The sequence below is a fragment of the Seriola dumerili genome, unplaced genomic scaffold, assembly GCF_002260705.1.
Source record: "Seriola dumerili isolate Sdu_G_001 unplaced genomic scaffold, Sdu_1.0 BDQW01001731.1, whole genome shotgun sequence".
NCBI lineage: Eukaryota > Metazoa > Chordata > Actinopteri > Carangiformes > Carangidae > Seriola > Seriola dumerili.
Window position 1 is genome coordinate 580629 of NW_019175986.1, and position 17401 is coordinate 598029.

Below are 17401 nucleotides of genomic sequence, written 5' to 3' on the forward strand. Positions count from 1 at the left end.
CTGTTGTAATAACAATGAGCACTATAGCAGGTGTCCATATTATACTTGTTATGAAGATTCCTGGAAATAGGATTGAGTGAAAATCATTACAAAAATGCTTACTTAATATGAAAACAGCAGTATTTTTTATTGGGAGAGAGAGACACATCCTGACTGTGGTTTGGTCACAGCATGAAAACACCAAAAACATGTCATATAAACATCCTTCACACTCCATTTGAATTAATTTATTTAGGAAGCTGTTCAGGAACCAAAGGCTGGGAGGGTTGACTCAATAAATCCACAGACAATGGTTACCACAGCAGGAGGAAGTGTGAGTATAGCCATTATACAGACTTATAACTGTACAGCAATAGCCAAATCACAGCAAATCAGACATAAAATTCATTGTCTGGCCAGTGTGCAACTACTGCTGTTTGTATTAACGTTCATAAAAATCAGTCAGCTATGGGATATTTAAATGTCAATCAAAGAGGATTAAATGTTGGAAACAGCCACAGTCCCATAATTTGTGCAACAGCTGCTCATCAGAAAGAGTCATCTCGATAACAAACTGAACACATAATCACACACAATTATTTTATCCCCCATTTCCTTTGATTTCATTTGTTCTTTTCTTTTATTTCCTGTCTCATAGATATTCTCACAGATTGTTTTCCTGTTGATTGCATGATGTGCCCTTTAAGCCTTTAATGCCCTCATATATGTTCAGATTTTTTTTTCGTTAGTCTATGATGAGTCAAATTTACCAAAAAAAAAAACAAAACAAGAGAACATATTTTTTTGTCTTTTAACCACTGGAGAGCCAACTTTTTTCTAAATCTGTTGTGGGATAACAAATAGATTGCACTTCCTTCTCAGACCGCACAATTAAGTGGGTCATTGCATTGGTAATGTGTACTGGCAGGGATCAAGTCTGTACTGGCACTTAACACCTCTTGTCTAGCCACAATTGAGCAAGCAACACTATCTTCTCTTGAGTGGCCCCTCCTTCAATCCTTCAGTCCCCTCATCCCTCTTCCTGTCTTGTTTTGGCCAAAGCAACAGCACAATAACATAAATCACAGGTCTGTTTGTAGCCAGAATGAGAAAACCAAGCCTGAAGCTACGAGAGCATCTGTTCTTCCCTCTAAAACACACAAACACACACAGACCTGCACGCAAACAAGCACATGCGCTTATGACGGCCTTGAGCTGTCATCACATGGGCCTGAATCCCACAAATGGTTATTTTTATATATATTGACAGGCAGGGAGGGATAGACCTGAGGCGTCATGTGGTCCAGATATGAGGAAAGGATGAAACCGTGGAAGAGCAGGAAAAGGCAGATGCAGATGAGGAAGCAACATACAGGAAAGATGTAGAAAAGGGCTGACAGGCCTTGATGATAAAGGAGATATTCCAAAAAGCACCTTCATGATCTCCAAGTATCAGAGCAGATGCATAGCAGAGGTAAAGGTTTGAAGCTTTAAAACATCAATATTTAACAGCAAAATCAACTAATTCCAATTGAATCACTGCAAACGATAGATTCACCTCACAGGGGCAAAGTAAGTTGTTGATAATTGCCCCACAAATTAGTGCCATCGACCAAAATCCGTCTTCGCAATGTTGACCTCTGACGGAACAGAGAGCAGGAAAGTTAAAAATGAAGGAGGCAGACCTTTATATACGCTCCTCACCTACCTACCCAATAGTTTATTTGAACTACCTTTTAACTTGTTCACGTACATCCTCGGACCGTGACAGTGCACAGACAGTTGTATGCACATCTCTATCACAGAGGCTATGCACACTGGAGATGCACCATATTTGGCATGCATGCAGTGTTTGCTACTATAGCAACCTTTTTGAATTCAGTGAGCTGACTAGCAGTACTATGCTCCCGGCCCACTACAGTGTTAGCAGCTACAGTACTACCAACAAATATTTTGAGGAATTTTGCTGTACCACTTTGACAGGGCCTTAAAACTGAACAAGCAGCCAAATATGTTACACAGACATCCAAGTCCCTTTGCTTCCCTTCTCAGACCTTTCAGCAGCTCATTTTCTGCTTCAGACCATCAGAGAGACTCTGGAGGGTTTCCTCAGCTGAGAGTCAGCAGTTCCTCTGAAGTTGTGCTTCCTGACAGTTTTTGATTCCCCGGTGTCAACGTGTGAATCTTTAAAATGTGACCTTACTTGAATCACAGGTAAGTATTCTTCACCCTGTCAGAGAAAAGAAGATAGATTGGATATTTCCAGTTTGAAATGAAATGCACAGATCAGTTTCAAATTCACAAGCTTATGTTGGGGAAACATGCTATAACTTCCTGACAGACGACCTGGGAATTGTTTCTGTCAAAAGAATTAGAGAAATTCGGAGAAACCTCCAACTGTGAAATACAGTAATATGTTGAGTTTATTAGCGAGCAGGGTTGTGCAGGTTGTCCATTAAAGAAGGTGATATTGTCTGGGAAAATCGCAACAACAATTTTTGTAACAGAATCCAAAAACCAGTAATGTTAAATGCACAGTAACCTCTATGGCACAGGTCCATCTCTCTCTCTCTCTCTCTCTCTCTCCCTCCATCTCTGTAAGGTGGGAATGTGACCATTCAAAGGGGGAGGAGGAACGAGCGCCAAGGCTGCCACTTCCTCCATGGCGGTTCTCAGGGAAGCGGGAGGGCTGGGAACAGGAAACTTCACAAAACACATCACAGACAGACGGAAATGAATATTTAAAGAAATGAAGTGTGTGCATGCCTCTGTGTGTGTGTGTTGGATGATGAGGTACCAAGGGTGTAAGGAGGAGAGAGGACAGGAAGAGAATTACATTAAAAAATGAGTTATACAGTGGAGAATAGTGTGAATGAGAGCCAAAAGAAGTTATGGCTGAAAAAGAAAGAGAGAGAGAAAGGAAAGAGAGAAAAACAGATGGAGGAATTAAAAGGAGGGAGGAATGGGAGTTTTGCACAGGTGGGATGGACGGATGGGTGGCTGGGTGGATGATGGAAAATCTCTTTGTCCTTCGTTCTTCCGCCTTCATCTAATTACGTGGCAGTGGATTTGCGGTGCCTGTCTTCTTCTGGTCAATCCCCACACACAGGTGCTTTGTGCCAAATCAAATCCTACCTCAATTTTATATCTCCCAAGGTCCACCCTGTGTTTTCCTAAAGTTTAAAAAGGGAAGTGGTTTTTTTTATTGGGAAACCGGTGACATGTGGTATGGACATATGGTAGCCATCACAGCTGGCTTAGGACCTGAGCAGGATAAAAGATGCGTAGGGTGAAGCAAAAGATGAGGAAAGAGGAGAGGAGAGGAGAGGAGAGGAGAGGAGAGGAGAGGAAGATGCTATGTTAGCATAGCAGCATGAAGACTACGTGTTGGGACAGCAGGTGAGCAGAGCCAATAGCAGTCCAGCTGGTCAACAAGGTCACCACTGCCCTGAGTACCACATGATGATTAACCCCCCCCCCCCCCCCCCCCTCTCTCTTTATGGGGATGGTGGTGAATACAACAAATTTAATTTGGTTCCCCCTCCCTTGAGGTGCTACTATCAAGTATATAAGGTGTCTATTAGGTCTTTTTATTCTATCACCTATTATTTTCACAAAGTGTTGTTTGTCATGTTACCTGCTGTGAATGTGAGAGGGCTGTCCATTATCTTGGTTTTCTCATTGGCGTCTTTTACCTTTGTTTATCAGTCAGTTTTGCATTACTTCTCATTTGAATACTATGTGTAAACCAAATTGCCCCTCAGGGACACTGGATGTCCACAGTTGTGGATATTTTACTAAATAAAAGTAGCAATACCACAGTGTAGAAATACTCTAAGAGGTACTCAAATATATACTTTTGTACAAAAAGTTAATACTCTCTAATCCATACTATTACATCATAATTTATTAGTTGATTATATTTTGTATTTATAATCTGAATCTTCAAAGTAAAGCCTCCAGATAAATGTAGTGGAGTGCATCAGTTCTTGCCTCACTTTTTTCCCACTCACATTCACTCGTCACACGCACTGTCAAACACAAAGCTTTCCCAGAGGGCTTCGAGTTATCAGCACTGGCCAGAATGTGAAGTTACACTCACTGAGTCTGCTTCCTCTGCTCACCGAAGAGGTTCAGCAAGTTCAGGATCAGCATCCACTCAGAATGTAAAGAAGCAGTTGCAACAGCTGATCCTCATACATGAAAGATATTAGCATCAGCCAATGGATCTCAGATTTTACAAGCCAGTTGAGCAGCAATGACCTCCCCCAAGCAGTGGCTAACGAGTCCAGTGTCATCGCAGTGGCTTCAGCACACTCCTTCATCTGACCACGGAAGTGCCCTCAAGAGAGGGAACAGCTTAGTGCAAAAATGCTGTAAAATACCCACACACTGCTATCTTCTTCCCTCTTCTTCTTTTATTCTGCATGGATATGACAACATTTAAACCACAACTCACAAACTGTAGTAGGACATTAGTGTATATTTCCATATTTGTGCATATGTATTTATTAGAGTTTATTTATTACAAATAATTTACTATAAATTCTACCATCCTGAGTTGTTATCAATTTACTTTAGCCCTCCTCCTAATATAAATTAAGAATAATTATTTTATTAATTAATTAATAATAAAAAATGATTCTTAAAGGAAATAATCATCTAAATTGTGCATGTGTGCATTCCTGGAGGTACAGAACACGGGGTAATTTGTGTGTTGCCGACTTTGAAAAAATGAACAGCATCCTCTAATACCACAAGTGTTAAAGGGATTCTCCAGCTTTTCTCCACATCCCAGCGGTGTGTTGGTGGATCTGGAGGCTTGTCAAAGGAAAGAGTTGGCCTGCACATCAAGGCAGAGGAACTGGGAGAGCACACCTGAGTCTGTCCATTCATTAATGTGAAAATGTGGAATGTATTTTACATGTCAGCCACTGAGTATTTACGGCTGTCCTACATCTTAGGCTACTAAAGCTTTAAAAAAAACAAAAAAAAAACACTGAAGTATCTAAAAAATAGGAGTATTAACATTGATTCTTCACCTTTAAATTATTAGTCTGACAAAAAATCTAAACACAAAGTCAATTTACCAGCTATTTCTAGAGCTTTCAACCACATTTCACAGTGTTTTGGTGCTCTGTTGTAATCATGTGACCAAAGTGCGTGACGTCTCGTTAACGAAGGCAGAGATACAGCGATTCATGGGACAGTGACTTAATGGCCCTATTTTGTTCTCAGCAGTTTACAGAATGTGATCTTTGTGAATAAAGGTCAGATACAAAATAGGAACCAGTGGTTAGTTAAAGTATCTCTTTTGACTGTTTCTTCAATGACCTTTAGTGACCTTTAGTGCTGTTTCTCTCTGCTTCTCATCTCCTCAAAGGAATCGTTTAAATATTTTTGGAAATGCACATTTTTGCTTTCTTGCAGAGAGTTGGATCAGAAGATTGACGATTGACCAAAATCTGCCTACCGGCACCTTGCGTCAGTCTGTGTTTCAGTCTTTATGCAAATATACGCTGAGCACCTGCAGGCTGTAGCTTTATATTCAATGAGAGTGGCATCAGTCTTCTCATAAAACACTTGGCAAGAAAGCGTACGAGAGTCTCTCCCAAAAACGTCAACCTATTCCTTTTAAAAGCTGCTTCAGAGTAATGAGGTTAATGTTCATATGAATGAAAACTTGCACATAAAAAACATAAACACAGAAAGTGTAAGATTTCGCTAGGGAAATGACTTTGAGGCATAGTTTTGTGTCTCCTTTATTTAACGGGAGTGAGCCTACAGAGAAGAAGAAGTCATGGAAAAACAATCAGGAGGCGACAGACTTCAAGCACCTAAGGATCCTGGGGCCTCGGGACACCAGGCTGCACTGTGGGTGTCCATAAGGTTTCATGATTAAAGTGGATCCTCTCCGAGAATGACTCACTCTCCAATTGCTGTGTTGACACCTCACATTAATTGTCTCTTTATTAACTTCGGATTACATGAGGGGACGGGCGTATTCAACACATTTTTCCGCTGTCAGGGCTCCAATGTCGCTGTCATCTGAGAATTTATGAAGGAGGGAAGAGTGGTTGATGATGAAAGAGGTGAACAGTTGCAATAAAAATTGGCAGGAATTCAAATATCAAGACCACTCCTTCCATGTATAAGTATGTCTATAATCGTACGAGTAAGTATGCACGTATGAAAGAAGTCGCTGACCCTTGAGTTAGTTTCACGTGGAAGATTGATTGCTTTCCGAAAGATCAGGCACAATCTCCTGTAGTCCACTGCTGACATCTCCATAAAGCTGAGGAAAGGGGAAAAACTAGAAGTCAAAGTAACAGCATAATCCTCCTTAAAGCCACAATTACAGATTTATTACTGTTCAGGGAAAAGAGAGAGAGGCCTGAGTCAGTGAAAGACAGTGAGGCTGTCTTCGCTGTTTACCTGTCCACCTGTGTGGCACAAAGAAAAAGACCTAACTGTAAATTAAACAGCTTATGAAAAATGCTGTACAACGAGAGGATGAACTGTCTTATCTAAATTATCATGAGTTAGCAGACACAAAAGAAATCTTGTTAGGGGTTTCTGTGTCTGGTTTTGCCTTCAATCTCTGGGTTTAATCGTATGTTTGGATCATTTCTCGGCTTCCTCCGCTCCTCCTTTCATCTCCTCTCCTCACTCGGCAGCAGACTGCAAACCTCAGTGTTAGTAGCTACAGTTGCTAATAAATAGAGAGGGCCTTCAGCCTTTATCCAGATGAAGACTCTCAGGAGAACTGCGCAGAAACAAATGGCTTGTCTCGATGATGACAATTCACATGATGAAAAGCTCCGGCTTACAGTCTTATACACTGATGTAGTCTCCGCTGAGTGCAAATAAATTGTGTTAGGAACCAGCTCAATGTGTGCCCTGGCTATATACTTCACATACCTGAGAGTTAGGCTGCAGAGACATGTGTTGGGATCTGCTCTGTGACAGTTTGTGAGTCCCGTCCTGTCCTCTTTGTGTTGGGAGGATGTTGAGAGGTTGAACAGAATCATATTCAATCTGTCCAAGGACAACCTGCTGGGAAGGTCCCTGCTTAATTTGTCTTCCCGCTGCTCTGCCATTGGCCCTTTGCCATATTTTAAAGTGAAGACAAACGGTCAAAACGTCTCTCACTCTTTCTTTCTTCCATTTCTCACTGCCGGTGCATGGGGTAGAAGGCAAATGGTACAAAGGACGAAGCTTGTTGCTTTCAAATTTGGCAATGAGGATACTGACAATGACAGAGCAACCCATCATTGAGTTAAAGCAAAAAGAAACTGAGAAAACATGGCGCTTCTAGTGTGACGTTAAGATATTTACTTGTAGTTCAACAAGGTCAGGTCTACCTCGTCCATTCTGCTCAACTCATGTAAGCCACTGACAGTTTAAATCCTTGTTTGGTGCAGGAAAGATGAGTTAAAATGTCCTGACAACTCCTTTCAGGGCCTTTACAAACACATGTTAATGCATACTGCAACATATTAGACAGAAGAAGTGTAAATCAATCAAGTTTCATATGAAATATCACAGTCCTATTAACAATCTGTGTATGTTCTCTAATCAGAAATAAGCCCTTGTGCACCAACTTCTATTGAATAACATCAAACCCTTCTGTCCATTCAATAAAACTGTTTCATCAGTAGTTTCACAAAGCCACTCAAGGTTCACTCAGTAGCTTTATCTGGAACTTTCAACCTCATCACATTGTGTTCATCAGAAGGCAGCGATTGCGGTCAGTTGTCATGGGGATGGATCAACAAACACACACACTTAGTAGCTGAAAAAGGTGATATGTGCTATGGATATGCAGAAAAAAAAGTTGTGTATGAAATATAAACAGCTGCTGAGCTCGCAGTGTGCTTCTCAAGACTATGTGATACAATTGACGACTCCAGAAAAAGCCAGTAAGTGGACCTTGATTCATGATGGCAATAAAACAACAAACAACAAACTTAGATGCTCAGTATCATCTGTGTCTCACCTCTAAAATGCGATATCGCCACAAAAATGACACATGTGCTTCTAAAAAATACTGGTAGAGGAACATGGGCTACTAATTTTGGGTTACTATAATCATGAATTTCTTTTCAGAGCTTTAAATACGAATAATCTCTGTTTATCTGTGTGTGTTTCTGAGCGTGTTGGAATGAAACACTTGATACTGAAACACTTGATGTTGTACACGATGGTGGGACATGAGTCATTGCTCCCCGAAGCATTTAGTTGGTAAGCACATTAGGCACTCTGGGAGGGTCAAGCACCTAATCATAAAGTGAAGGATCATGACACCACAAAGTGTGGTTTTTTAAGTGCTCCATCATTAACGATGTCTCATGAGTTGAAAAAAATAAAACAAAGACAGACTGCCACAGGCTGCAGGTTAAATCTGAGGTCTGTGCTGCCATCTGCTGCTGATGCTTTTCCATGCTGCTATCTCCTGTTGATGGTTCATTTGAAACTATCACATTCTCAAATGAGTGAACATGAACATACTGAATGTGTCTGTCCCATGTTTAGCAGCAAGGTGCTAATGATGAGTGATGACTGTCATGATTTAAACAAATGTGTATGTGTTAAGTAGCACATTGAGATGGATGTGATTCTTACCTTGACCAACACATAACATTTGTTATTGTTCTGGCGCGAGTGGGGAGTTTCACTACCTTTAACTTATGACTTTCAGTTTTATGTTTATGGAGTGGAGAAATGTATCTTCCAGTCAGGTGAAATCATGGACAGATTTCTGAATGGGCCTTCTGGGCACAGGCCAAGAGATCCAAGGGATCAGAGGGCTCCAGGCCAGAGCCTCACTATGAAGTGACTGATGGGGACATTTCTTCTTGGGAAGTCAATCAAATGACCAGAAAGGGTCGCCAATCTACCACAAAGAGATGTAAACTGAAGGAATGCAAAACAACCAAAAAGAGACACAAAATGACTACAGAGAGACAAAACAACCACAAAGATGTCACTTTGAATCTGTGGCTCTTGCTTTCATGTAGTGGGGGGGGCTTTTACATAGGGGCCCATTGTCTCATAATCTGTCCATGGGTGAAACACAGAGCACTGGTTACAAAATGCTTTACAAACTGTTTGCATCAGTTTTGTATGTAAAATCTTCAAAGACTGCAAAGTAACTATGGTTGTAAAAATAAATGCAGTGGAGTAAAAAGTACAATTTTTGCCTCTGAGTCGATGTATAAAGTTCTACAAATGAAAATACTCAAGCACAAGTACCTTGAAATTGTAATTAAGTCAGTTACTGTGGCTGTTCTTTGCCATAATATATTTACAAATCTCACCCACAGCAGTTAAAATTTAGAGCTCAAATACTTTATTGGGAGGTTGTACTTCCAAAATTGCACTGAAACTTGAAATCTCCCCCCACCTTCCCTTTTTTGAATTAAAGTGTCTCCACTAATTCAAACTCTGTATATCAGCATGGTCAGCTAAACCTCTACTGCCTCTCTCACTCTAAAAATCTAGCAGCTACAAATTGCATGCATCATCCAGTTGTTGTGATTCCTCCCTCACAACTTGCAGGTCCAAACTCAGCTCACACAGGTGTTTGGGTTTTTTTGTTTGTTTGTTTTTTTGTTTTTTTTTTTGATAAATTGACTTTGTGTTTGTGCTTTGTGCTTGTGCATAAAAATAAACCACATTTGCATCTGATAGACAAAAGTCTCCTCTTGCAGTGTTATTCGTCAGAATGTACTGTATGTGAGAGGGAGGTTGGGCTCATACAGATATCAGACAGCCAGTAGTGTTGTAAAATGCTGGAGAGTGAGATACCTCCATGCCACTGAGGAGCCAGGTGTCATCAATCAACACGTTACCGCCTGACTTGTATAAAAGTAGTGTTCTGTGTTTCAGTGTGTAGCTGCTATCTTTACTTGAAAGAAGTGCAGAGTACTGGTGACTATTGAGTATCTGGTGAGTATCGGCCTGTTTTAGTAACTAGTTTGAGGTGAGGATTTATTCAAATGATTTGACAATACCTTGAAATTCCTGTGTGTTTTCTCTAATCTGTAATCTACACTAAAGTATTTCTCTAAACTCAGACTAAAGATGTCTGGGCGTGGAAAGAAAGCTGTGCCCAAACCAAAATCTTCAGTGTCCCGGTCTTCCAGGGCAGGGGTCACTTTCCCAGTGGGCCGCATCCACAGGCTGCTCAGGAAAGGCCAGTACGCTAAGCGAGTCGGCACTGGCTCAGCAGTTTACCTATCGGCTGTCCTGGAGTACCTCTGTGCTGAGATCCTGGAGCTGGCAGGAAACGCTAGCCGTGACAACAAGAAGCACCGCATTGCTCCTCGGCACATCTTGTTGGCAGTGAAAAATGATGAGGAGCTCAACAAACTGCTGGCAGGGGTCACGATCTCAGAGGGTGGCGTCATCCCAAATATCCAGGCAAGCCTTCTCCCCAAGAAGACCAAGGCACCCAAAGATGACAGTTCTGCCAAAGATGTTGAGTCTCAAGAGTTTTAATCGTGAATGTTAAGTCTTGGAAATTTTTATCATATTAAAGTTCTACATTTTTTTTAAAAGGATGTATGTCTCCTTACTAGTTGAGTCATGGGGAAATGCTGTACACCTTGCTTTCTAGGAATGTGTGTTTTGGTGGGGTTGTGTGTTTTTAAGATTGTTTAGAGGCTATTTGTTTTCTGTACATGTCCATTAGAACTTGACTTTCTTTACTCAAACCCTGCTATTGTTCCTGCACAGGTTGTGAATGTCGGTGTGGGTTCTTGACAGTGTGTGTAGATGTGTCTATCGCAGGAAGTCTACACTGATGCATTTGTGGCAGAGGATTTAAGTTCCAAAATCAGGAAAGCAAGTTTAACACAGAGGCTGTTTACTTGGTCATCACTAAAATCTTGACTGAACCACAATGTTACAGGATCATTTCATCTCAAAACCTTAAGGAAGGATGACCTGCTGCAGGAGTGATTCAGGCCAAAATGTTCCATGTTCAGGGACAAAATGACAAGACTAACTGGCGTTAATTGTATCTATGCCACTTTAATTGTTTTGTAATTTAACATCTTGAATTGTTTAGCCACTGAATTGTGACAGCACTTGACTGAATTGCCCTGACAGCAGGTCAATTCAGGTCGGCATAAAGATGACCTGGCAGTATAGTTGGGATATTTGCCTGTAGGTTCTAGACTTTACATCTCTGAAACCCACTTCCTTCATAGATTAGTTTGGACATAACTTTTATTCCAAAAGTATTCAAATTAACCCTTGTAATTTCTTCGCTTTCAATGAGAAATGTTCCTTTCAGACAGGCTTGTTGCTGCTGAAGCTAAGAAACAATGATAGTGAAAGCATTCACACTCTCCAGTCTGTGCAATACTGAGACTGAAAGTTTCTCAAATATTGTTTTTCCTACAAATTAACTAGGACATTTACCAAACCATCCTGACATGAAACTGCATTGTTTACTGCACACTAATCATCTCACCTAATTTTGCATCACAACTGTCAATACTTCTCATCCAAAAGGTCTGGGGTTTTGCAAACCCCACTCATGCCAACGCACACGTTGGTTGATGAAGATACACCCTCTACATGTGGAGTTGGTGGAGAATTTTGGGTTGTCGGCACATGCACTAAAGCATTGTCTAAAGTGGGCGCATCCAGATTTACATCAGATAATGTATTTTTCTGTATTAACAGAACTGTGCAACCATCAGACATCACAGAACAAATGCAAAATAAGTTATAAATCAGTTCATACATGGCAATAATGTAAGAATGTATGAAATAGAATAAAAATTTAAATACTGCAAAACTTAATGTGATGTTTGGCAATAATATTTCCATGTGTTTCAGACATTCTTGATCATCACATACTAATCACTGCTTTCAATGCATCCTTGTAATTAGGTAATTCAAGGGGAAAAACTCAAAATTTGGGGGTTAAGGTCATACAGTACTGTGGAAAGGTTTTAGGGACTGTAGATGTCTAAATTCTTATCCATCATGCAATAGCATCAGGGTATTCCAAGATTGGCCCAAAATTCATTCTGCAAGATGAAAACAAACTCAAACACACAACCAGAGTCGTAAAAACCTTATCTTCAGCAACAAGAAGATCTTATAATCATGGAGTCAGTCTGGGACCACAAGCAGCAGAAGAAACAGAAGACAATGAAGCTGTCAATTGTGCAAGTTCTCCAAGACACCAGGATGTAAAGTTGAGTTGATTTCGTTTTTGCTGTTTACTATACTTACTATGACATTTACTGATGCACGGCATTATTTTTCAAAGCATCCTCACTTCACTTTTAGTGAGTAAAACTATTGCACATTACTGTTGCACTGTGTGGACTTTAGATGTGGACTTTGTCCAACAATATAATCAAATCGATTATTTATTGTTATACATTATATATTTTGGAGTGGAAGGATTACGATCAAAGTAAGCAACACTATTTCACTTTCCTAATTTCATATTATAATCTCAATATTGCTGTAAACCTTTCAAATATTGTCCAGTTTATGCAAATACATCAATGTGTTTATGCCTTTTTCTCAACCATCTGTAACACTGCGTCTGCTGAACGTACCCCTGTGGGTAACGACGTGCTGACGTAAGACGTGTGAACAACAAACAGTTGTTGGACTTCAACAAGCTAGCGAATGGCACTGCTAGATAAAAACTGGTTCAACAGACTTCTCCCGGATAGAGAGGGACCTACGGGACCTACCCGGTCGGAATATCATTAGTATAATCTCATTATAGTTAACGCTGTTAGTGCTGGCAAGTCTAGCGTCGGTACGGTTCCCTAGCGCCAACGTTAGCCACCGAAACATGCCCATTGCTCGGAGTGTGACGCCTGTTTTTTTTCTGGCTGCCGCTGGTCGAGGGTAGTGATGCGAGCCGACCTGCAGCGCGACAGAGGGTGAGACAAGAGCTATAACCGGAAAATATTTTTCTCGGCACAGGAGAATGGACTTTGTCGTGGGGAAGCAGACGAGCTCACTCAAAGAAGCAGGCATGCGACCGCACACGGGCCTGGATGTCATTGTTGGGCAACAACTTTAGCAAGCTAGCTAACGTTAGCTCTCTCAAATTCATGCAAATGAATCAGTTTGGTATCGGGCAGTAAGCTCACTTTGCTAGCGTAATGGAGGCACCCTGAGTGACTTGTTCATTTGAATTGACTGTCCTGGTCCTGTTAAATACTGCCGGCAATGTGCTGACGACTAGGGAGCCTTTAGTCGGTTCCCACTTGGAGCTTAAGGACACGGTTGGCAGAAATTATTAAGTGCTGGTTGCCTGCCTGGGTGATAGTTTAGCAAAGTTGCCTGGCCTGGCAAAGAAATAATTACTGAAACTATCTATTTCGCGCGGGTATCACATATTTCTTGCATTGATATTTGTGTGAAATTGCACTTTAATTAATTTTTCAAGAATGCACCAAAATGACCTGTGATTCAGGGGTTGGTGAAAATTAAAATTGAAAGAGCCGTCAATACAACAAACCGTTCAAGGTATAGGAATAATTTTTTGATTGCACTTGCATATAATTTGGTCAATTAAGGACCAGGATAGGTGCACATCTACATATATTGTTGTGAGAGACTGGCTCATCCATGTCATCTGGCTCCTAGTTGCTGTTGAACCTAATATCTAGGCTGTCTGGCACAGTTAAAGACTGAGTTTCACTGGAAATGAAAACATGAATATCGAAGAGCAGTGTTTAGATTTGTGCAATGTCAAGACAAAAGGCAATGTTGATGATGATCACAACACTACTAACAACACAGAAGGGGTCACCCCTCGGATCTCTGAACTGATGACAGATAGTAACACAGAAAAGCAAAATACTGTTCCCACAGAGGCCTCTGAAACATACCTGATGCCTCAGCTCACTGACAACCTTCAGACAGCTGAGGAGGATAACCACCAGGTACAAGACACACTGGAAATTGATGAGGTCAATGGAAACAGAAAAAGCAGTGCCATTGACACCCCTCTGATAGCGAATCCCACTGACTTGATCTTTTCTAATGATGAGCAGCACAAGAACGATATTGGGGTGGAGCAAATGAAGGAAGAGAAAGACACTGATCCTGTTGTGGGTAAAGGAGATGATGGTGGGGACATGGACATGGGTGTGGATTTGAGTCTGGATGAGAGTGGGGTGCTGGAAGCTGAATCGACAAACGTCAGGTCATTGTCAGACAATACTTTAGACTCAGAGTCCACGTCTCAGGATGTCCCAGTGGGCAGCACGGCAGAAAGTCCGTCAGATGCAAGCCAGACGAGTAGCACAGAGGCTTCTGCCACAGACCAGGCTGGACTGTACCCCTCGGTGGAGGAGGAGGACAATAAACAGAAACCAAGTGGCAAAAGGGTGACATTTCCCTCAGATGAGGACATTGTCTCTGGAGCAGTGGAGCCCAAGGACCCCTGGAGACATGGTAATACTGTGTATTTGTTTCTGCACGTGTGTATGTGTGAATGACTTTTATATATTTATCCTACTTGTGCCTGTATGAACATGTCAGTGCAATATATTTTGCCAGAATTAATTCTCATAGGACTTATAACAACATTTTCAAGCTCCTGACTGGAGAAAAAAAAAGCTGTTCGCTCTATTTAGACTGGGTTTAAAATGTGCCATGTCATGGTACATATTTCTGTGTTGTTGGTAAAAATGTGAATTGTGTATGGATGTTGACACTGATGCATTGGAGTTGTATCAGTGTGCCGGTCTTTGATGGGACTGTTGTTTTGTGTCTGTCTTCAAAGCTTACAGTCTATTCAGATCTCAGGCAACGCCTGTGCTCCCACCCCTTTTTCAAACATAAGTTTACTTCTGACTTTAAATTGTCAAATGAATAACAAAATAGCTTAGTCTTAGTAGATTTCTTATTCCCAACGGCCAAATGCACCTACATATCTAAATATAGTCCTAGGCCTGTGCTGTGTGCGGTGTTGTGAGTGGATCCCACCACTCCTTGAGGTGTGCCATTTTACCACAGTAGGTTCCTGTTTGTTCAGTGACAACACGTTTAATGGAAACTCTTGCAGGATATGCCCCTGCCTTTACTATGTTGATATAAGGTAACAAATCTTTAAAGTCTCAACAGATCTTTTTTTTATTTCTACAGTTAGTCTTCCATTTAATAATATGCATGTATTTTACAATAAATGTCATACATTTAGGGTAAAATGAAACTGATACCCAGCAAGTACATTTAGCACTACAGTAGCACAAAACACCAGACAGTTAAATAGGAACAAAATACAGATAAGAAGAGAAAATATATACAGTCATATACATTAAACCAGTGTGAATTAATGTAGTGTATGTTCAAAACCAATAACTTCTTCTGCCAGTCAAATAGATCAAATATATTTGGAATTTATTTTTGTACATAGATTAGTATTTATGTATATACCAGTATCCAAGTGTTATGAATACAATCAAGCATAATGTGAAATACAATTTGATTTGTTGTGCAATTTTTTTGTATCTTTTGATTAAATTCAACTTTACTCTCATTGCATAGAGTAAGTTATAGTACAGCAAAATGCGCTTTTTATTGCCATAAACAATGCATTTTTGGCTACATTGTTGTGTACCAGTAACTGAGGTAAATATTGTAGGAATTGTCCAAGCGGCTTTTCTTGCCCCCAGTCCTGATTCAGGACTAATAATATTGGTAATTTGCTTTTTATTATTCTATTTTGTTTATGTTTTTGCAGTCTAGTTCTTGTCATGTAGAGTTATACTGCTTCAGTATACAGTAGTTTCATGTTGAATGTTTTTTGGAAGAGCTGGGAAGTCGTGTGTGATCTGACTATGACTCACACGCTCCTTCATCTGGTGTGGACAATGGACATCATTGAATAAACAGAACTTACAGTCACAGTGCGAAAACTGGTGTTTGCTCACAGCACTGTGACGGCAGTCGACATAGTTACACAGCTGATGGTAGTCTGAGAAAATGCCAGATTTGTGTTAATTTAGAGTATGCTGTCAGCCAGGCCCTTAAGTCTCAGTGTCTGTGTGACGCGTGTGGCTGTAAGGGTAAGCCAGTGAGAGTCCTGTGTTTTTTCCTGGTGTATAAAACCAAAAATGTAGGCCAGGGCAATGCAAGGGTCAGTGGTGCGAAATGTCCAGATGGGGGAGGGGTAGTAGAAAGAAGCACAAAAGCAGCAAGATTAATATGCACAACCAATACTGCCTCATGTTCAGCTGGATATGAATTGTTCTATTAACACCCCTGCAACTGGTCAGAAAGACACTTATGTTTTCAGCCGTTCATCCTAACACATTTTGTAACTGTAAATTATATTCTACCCACTCAACATAATTTACATGTTTATAGCATCTATTCCCCTCACCACTTCATTTAACCCTGTTGCTTTTCCAAACTATCAGCAACTTTATAGTCCACATGCCAGGCAGCCACTCTGATAGTAAATTGGACCTGAAATATCTTAAGCCACACACTACAGGGGCAAAGTCCAATCCAGTTAGCCAAGAGTTCTGAGCCCTTATGAAACATCCAATGCCGGGAACAGTAAAGTATCTTGGTGACTGTAGTGTGGATTGAGATTATTTATCACTGCAAGTTTTTCATATAGTTGATTTAAGATCCAAAGGTCAGCTGATTGTGCAGTTTTTAGAAAGAGGTACACAGACAGTCGATGGCGGGGAAGTTAATCACATGATACAGAATGTTCTGTTTTTAATATGCACAAAGATAAGACTGGGCTAAATTTATCAGAACAATTTTAGTCAAGCGTGTCAGAATAATTTGAACTCCAAAATAGATTAATAAAGTGATTCAGTGTAGCACCGAAGTAGTTATATAGAATTTACCACTGTTCAGTGTATTATAGACAAAACTACACATTCCTGGTAATCTCAAAGTGTTACTGTTTTGAGGACTGTGTCTGCCCACTGATTCCATAAAACATCTAATTCTTTATCAAACTAATTGAGTTAATGGTTGGAGTTTAAATGGATTACTGTGTCATCTAAATGATCTGAGCTGTAAATATACCCAAAGCTGACAGCACATACATGTTAATTGTTAATAAGCTGGAAAAATTTATAGACATCCACTGTAAATAATTGCATAATGTAATTTTTTGCAACTAATGAAGCTAAATAATTACAAAACGCCCAAGGTTTAATAAATCTTATCTCATTTTGGAAATTACTTCTAGCACTCTGTTTTCAAAATTTGTTAAATAACTCTAATGGTCTGTCAGTGGTGAACTTCCTAAACTTTTGACATTCACCTGGATTTCTTTTCCTTTGTCCTGTTTCTGCCATCTGTCTTTAGGACATGTTCGTATTCGAGTGTGTTTGTGTGTGTGTCTGTGTGTCGCGTAAGTCCAGGAAATGAAATGTATCTGAATATCCACCCCAAG

At 40.4% G+C, this 17401-nt stretch overlaps 2 protein-coding genes across 2 annotated transcripts in view; both read left to right on the top strand.

Moving 5' to 3' along the window:
• The first annotated feature begins 10065 nt into the window (after positions 1 to 10065).
• LOC111238896 (late histone H2A.2.2-like) lies at positions 10066 to 10482 on the top strand. The gene has a single exon (XM_022768615.1). The coding sequence runs from the start codon at positions 10066 to 10068 to the stop codon at positions 10480 to 10482; it is 417 nt and encodes a 138-aa protein (XP_022624336.1).
• Positions 10483 to 12638: 2156 nt separating this feature from the next.
• Positions 12639 to 17401, top strand: part of ppp1r37 (protein phosphatase 1 regulatory subunit 37) — a 44607-nt gene continuing 39844 nt past the window's right edge. The window contains exon 1 of the mRNA XM_022768593.1: positions 12639 to 14430. Within this exon, the coding sequence (XP_022624314.1) occupies positions 13686 to 14430 (745 nt within the window). The 5' untranslated portion in view covers positions 12639 to 13685. The remainder of the gene's footprint in view (positions 14431 to 17401) is intronic.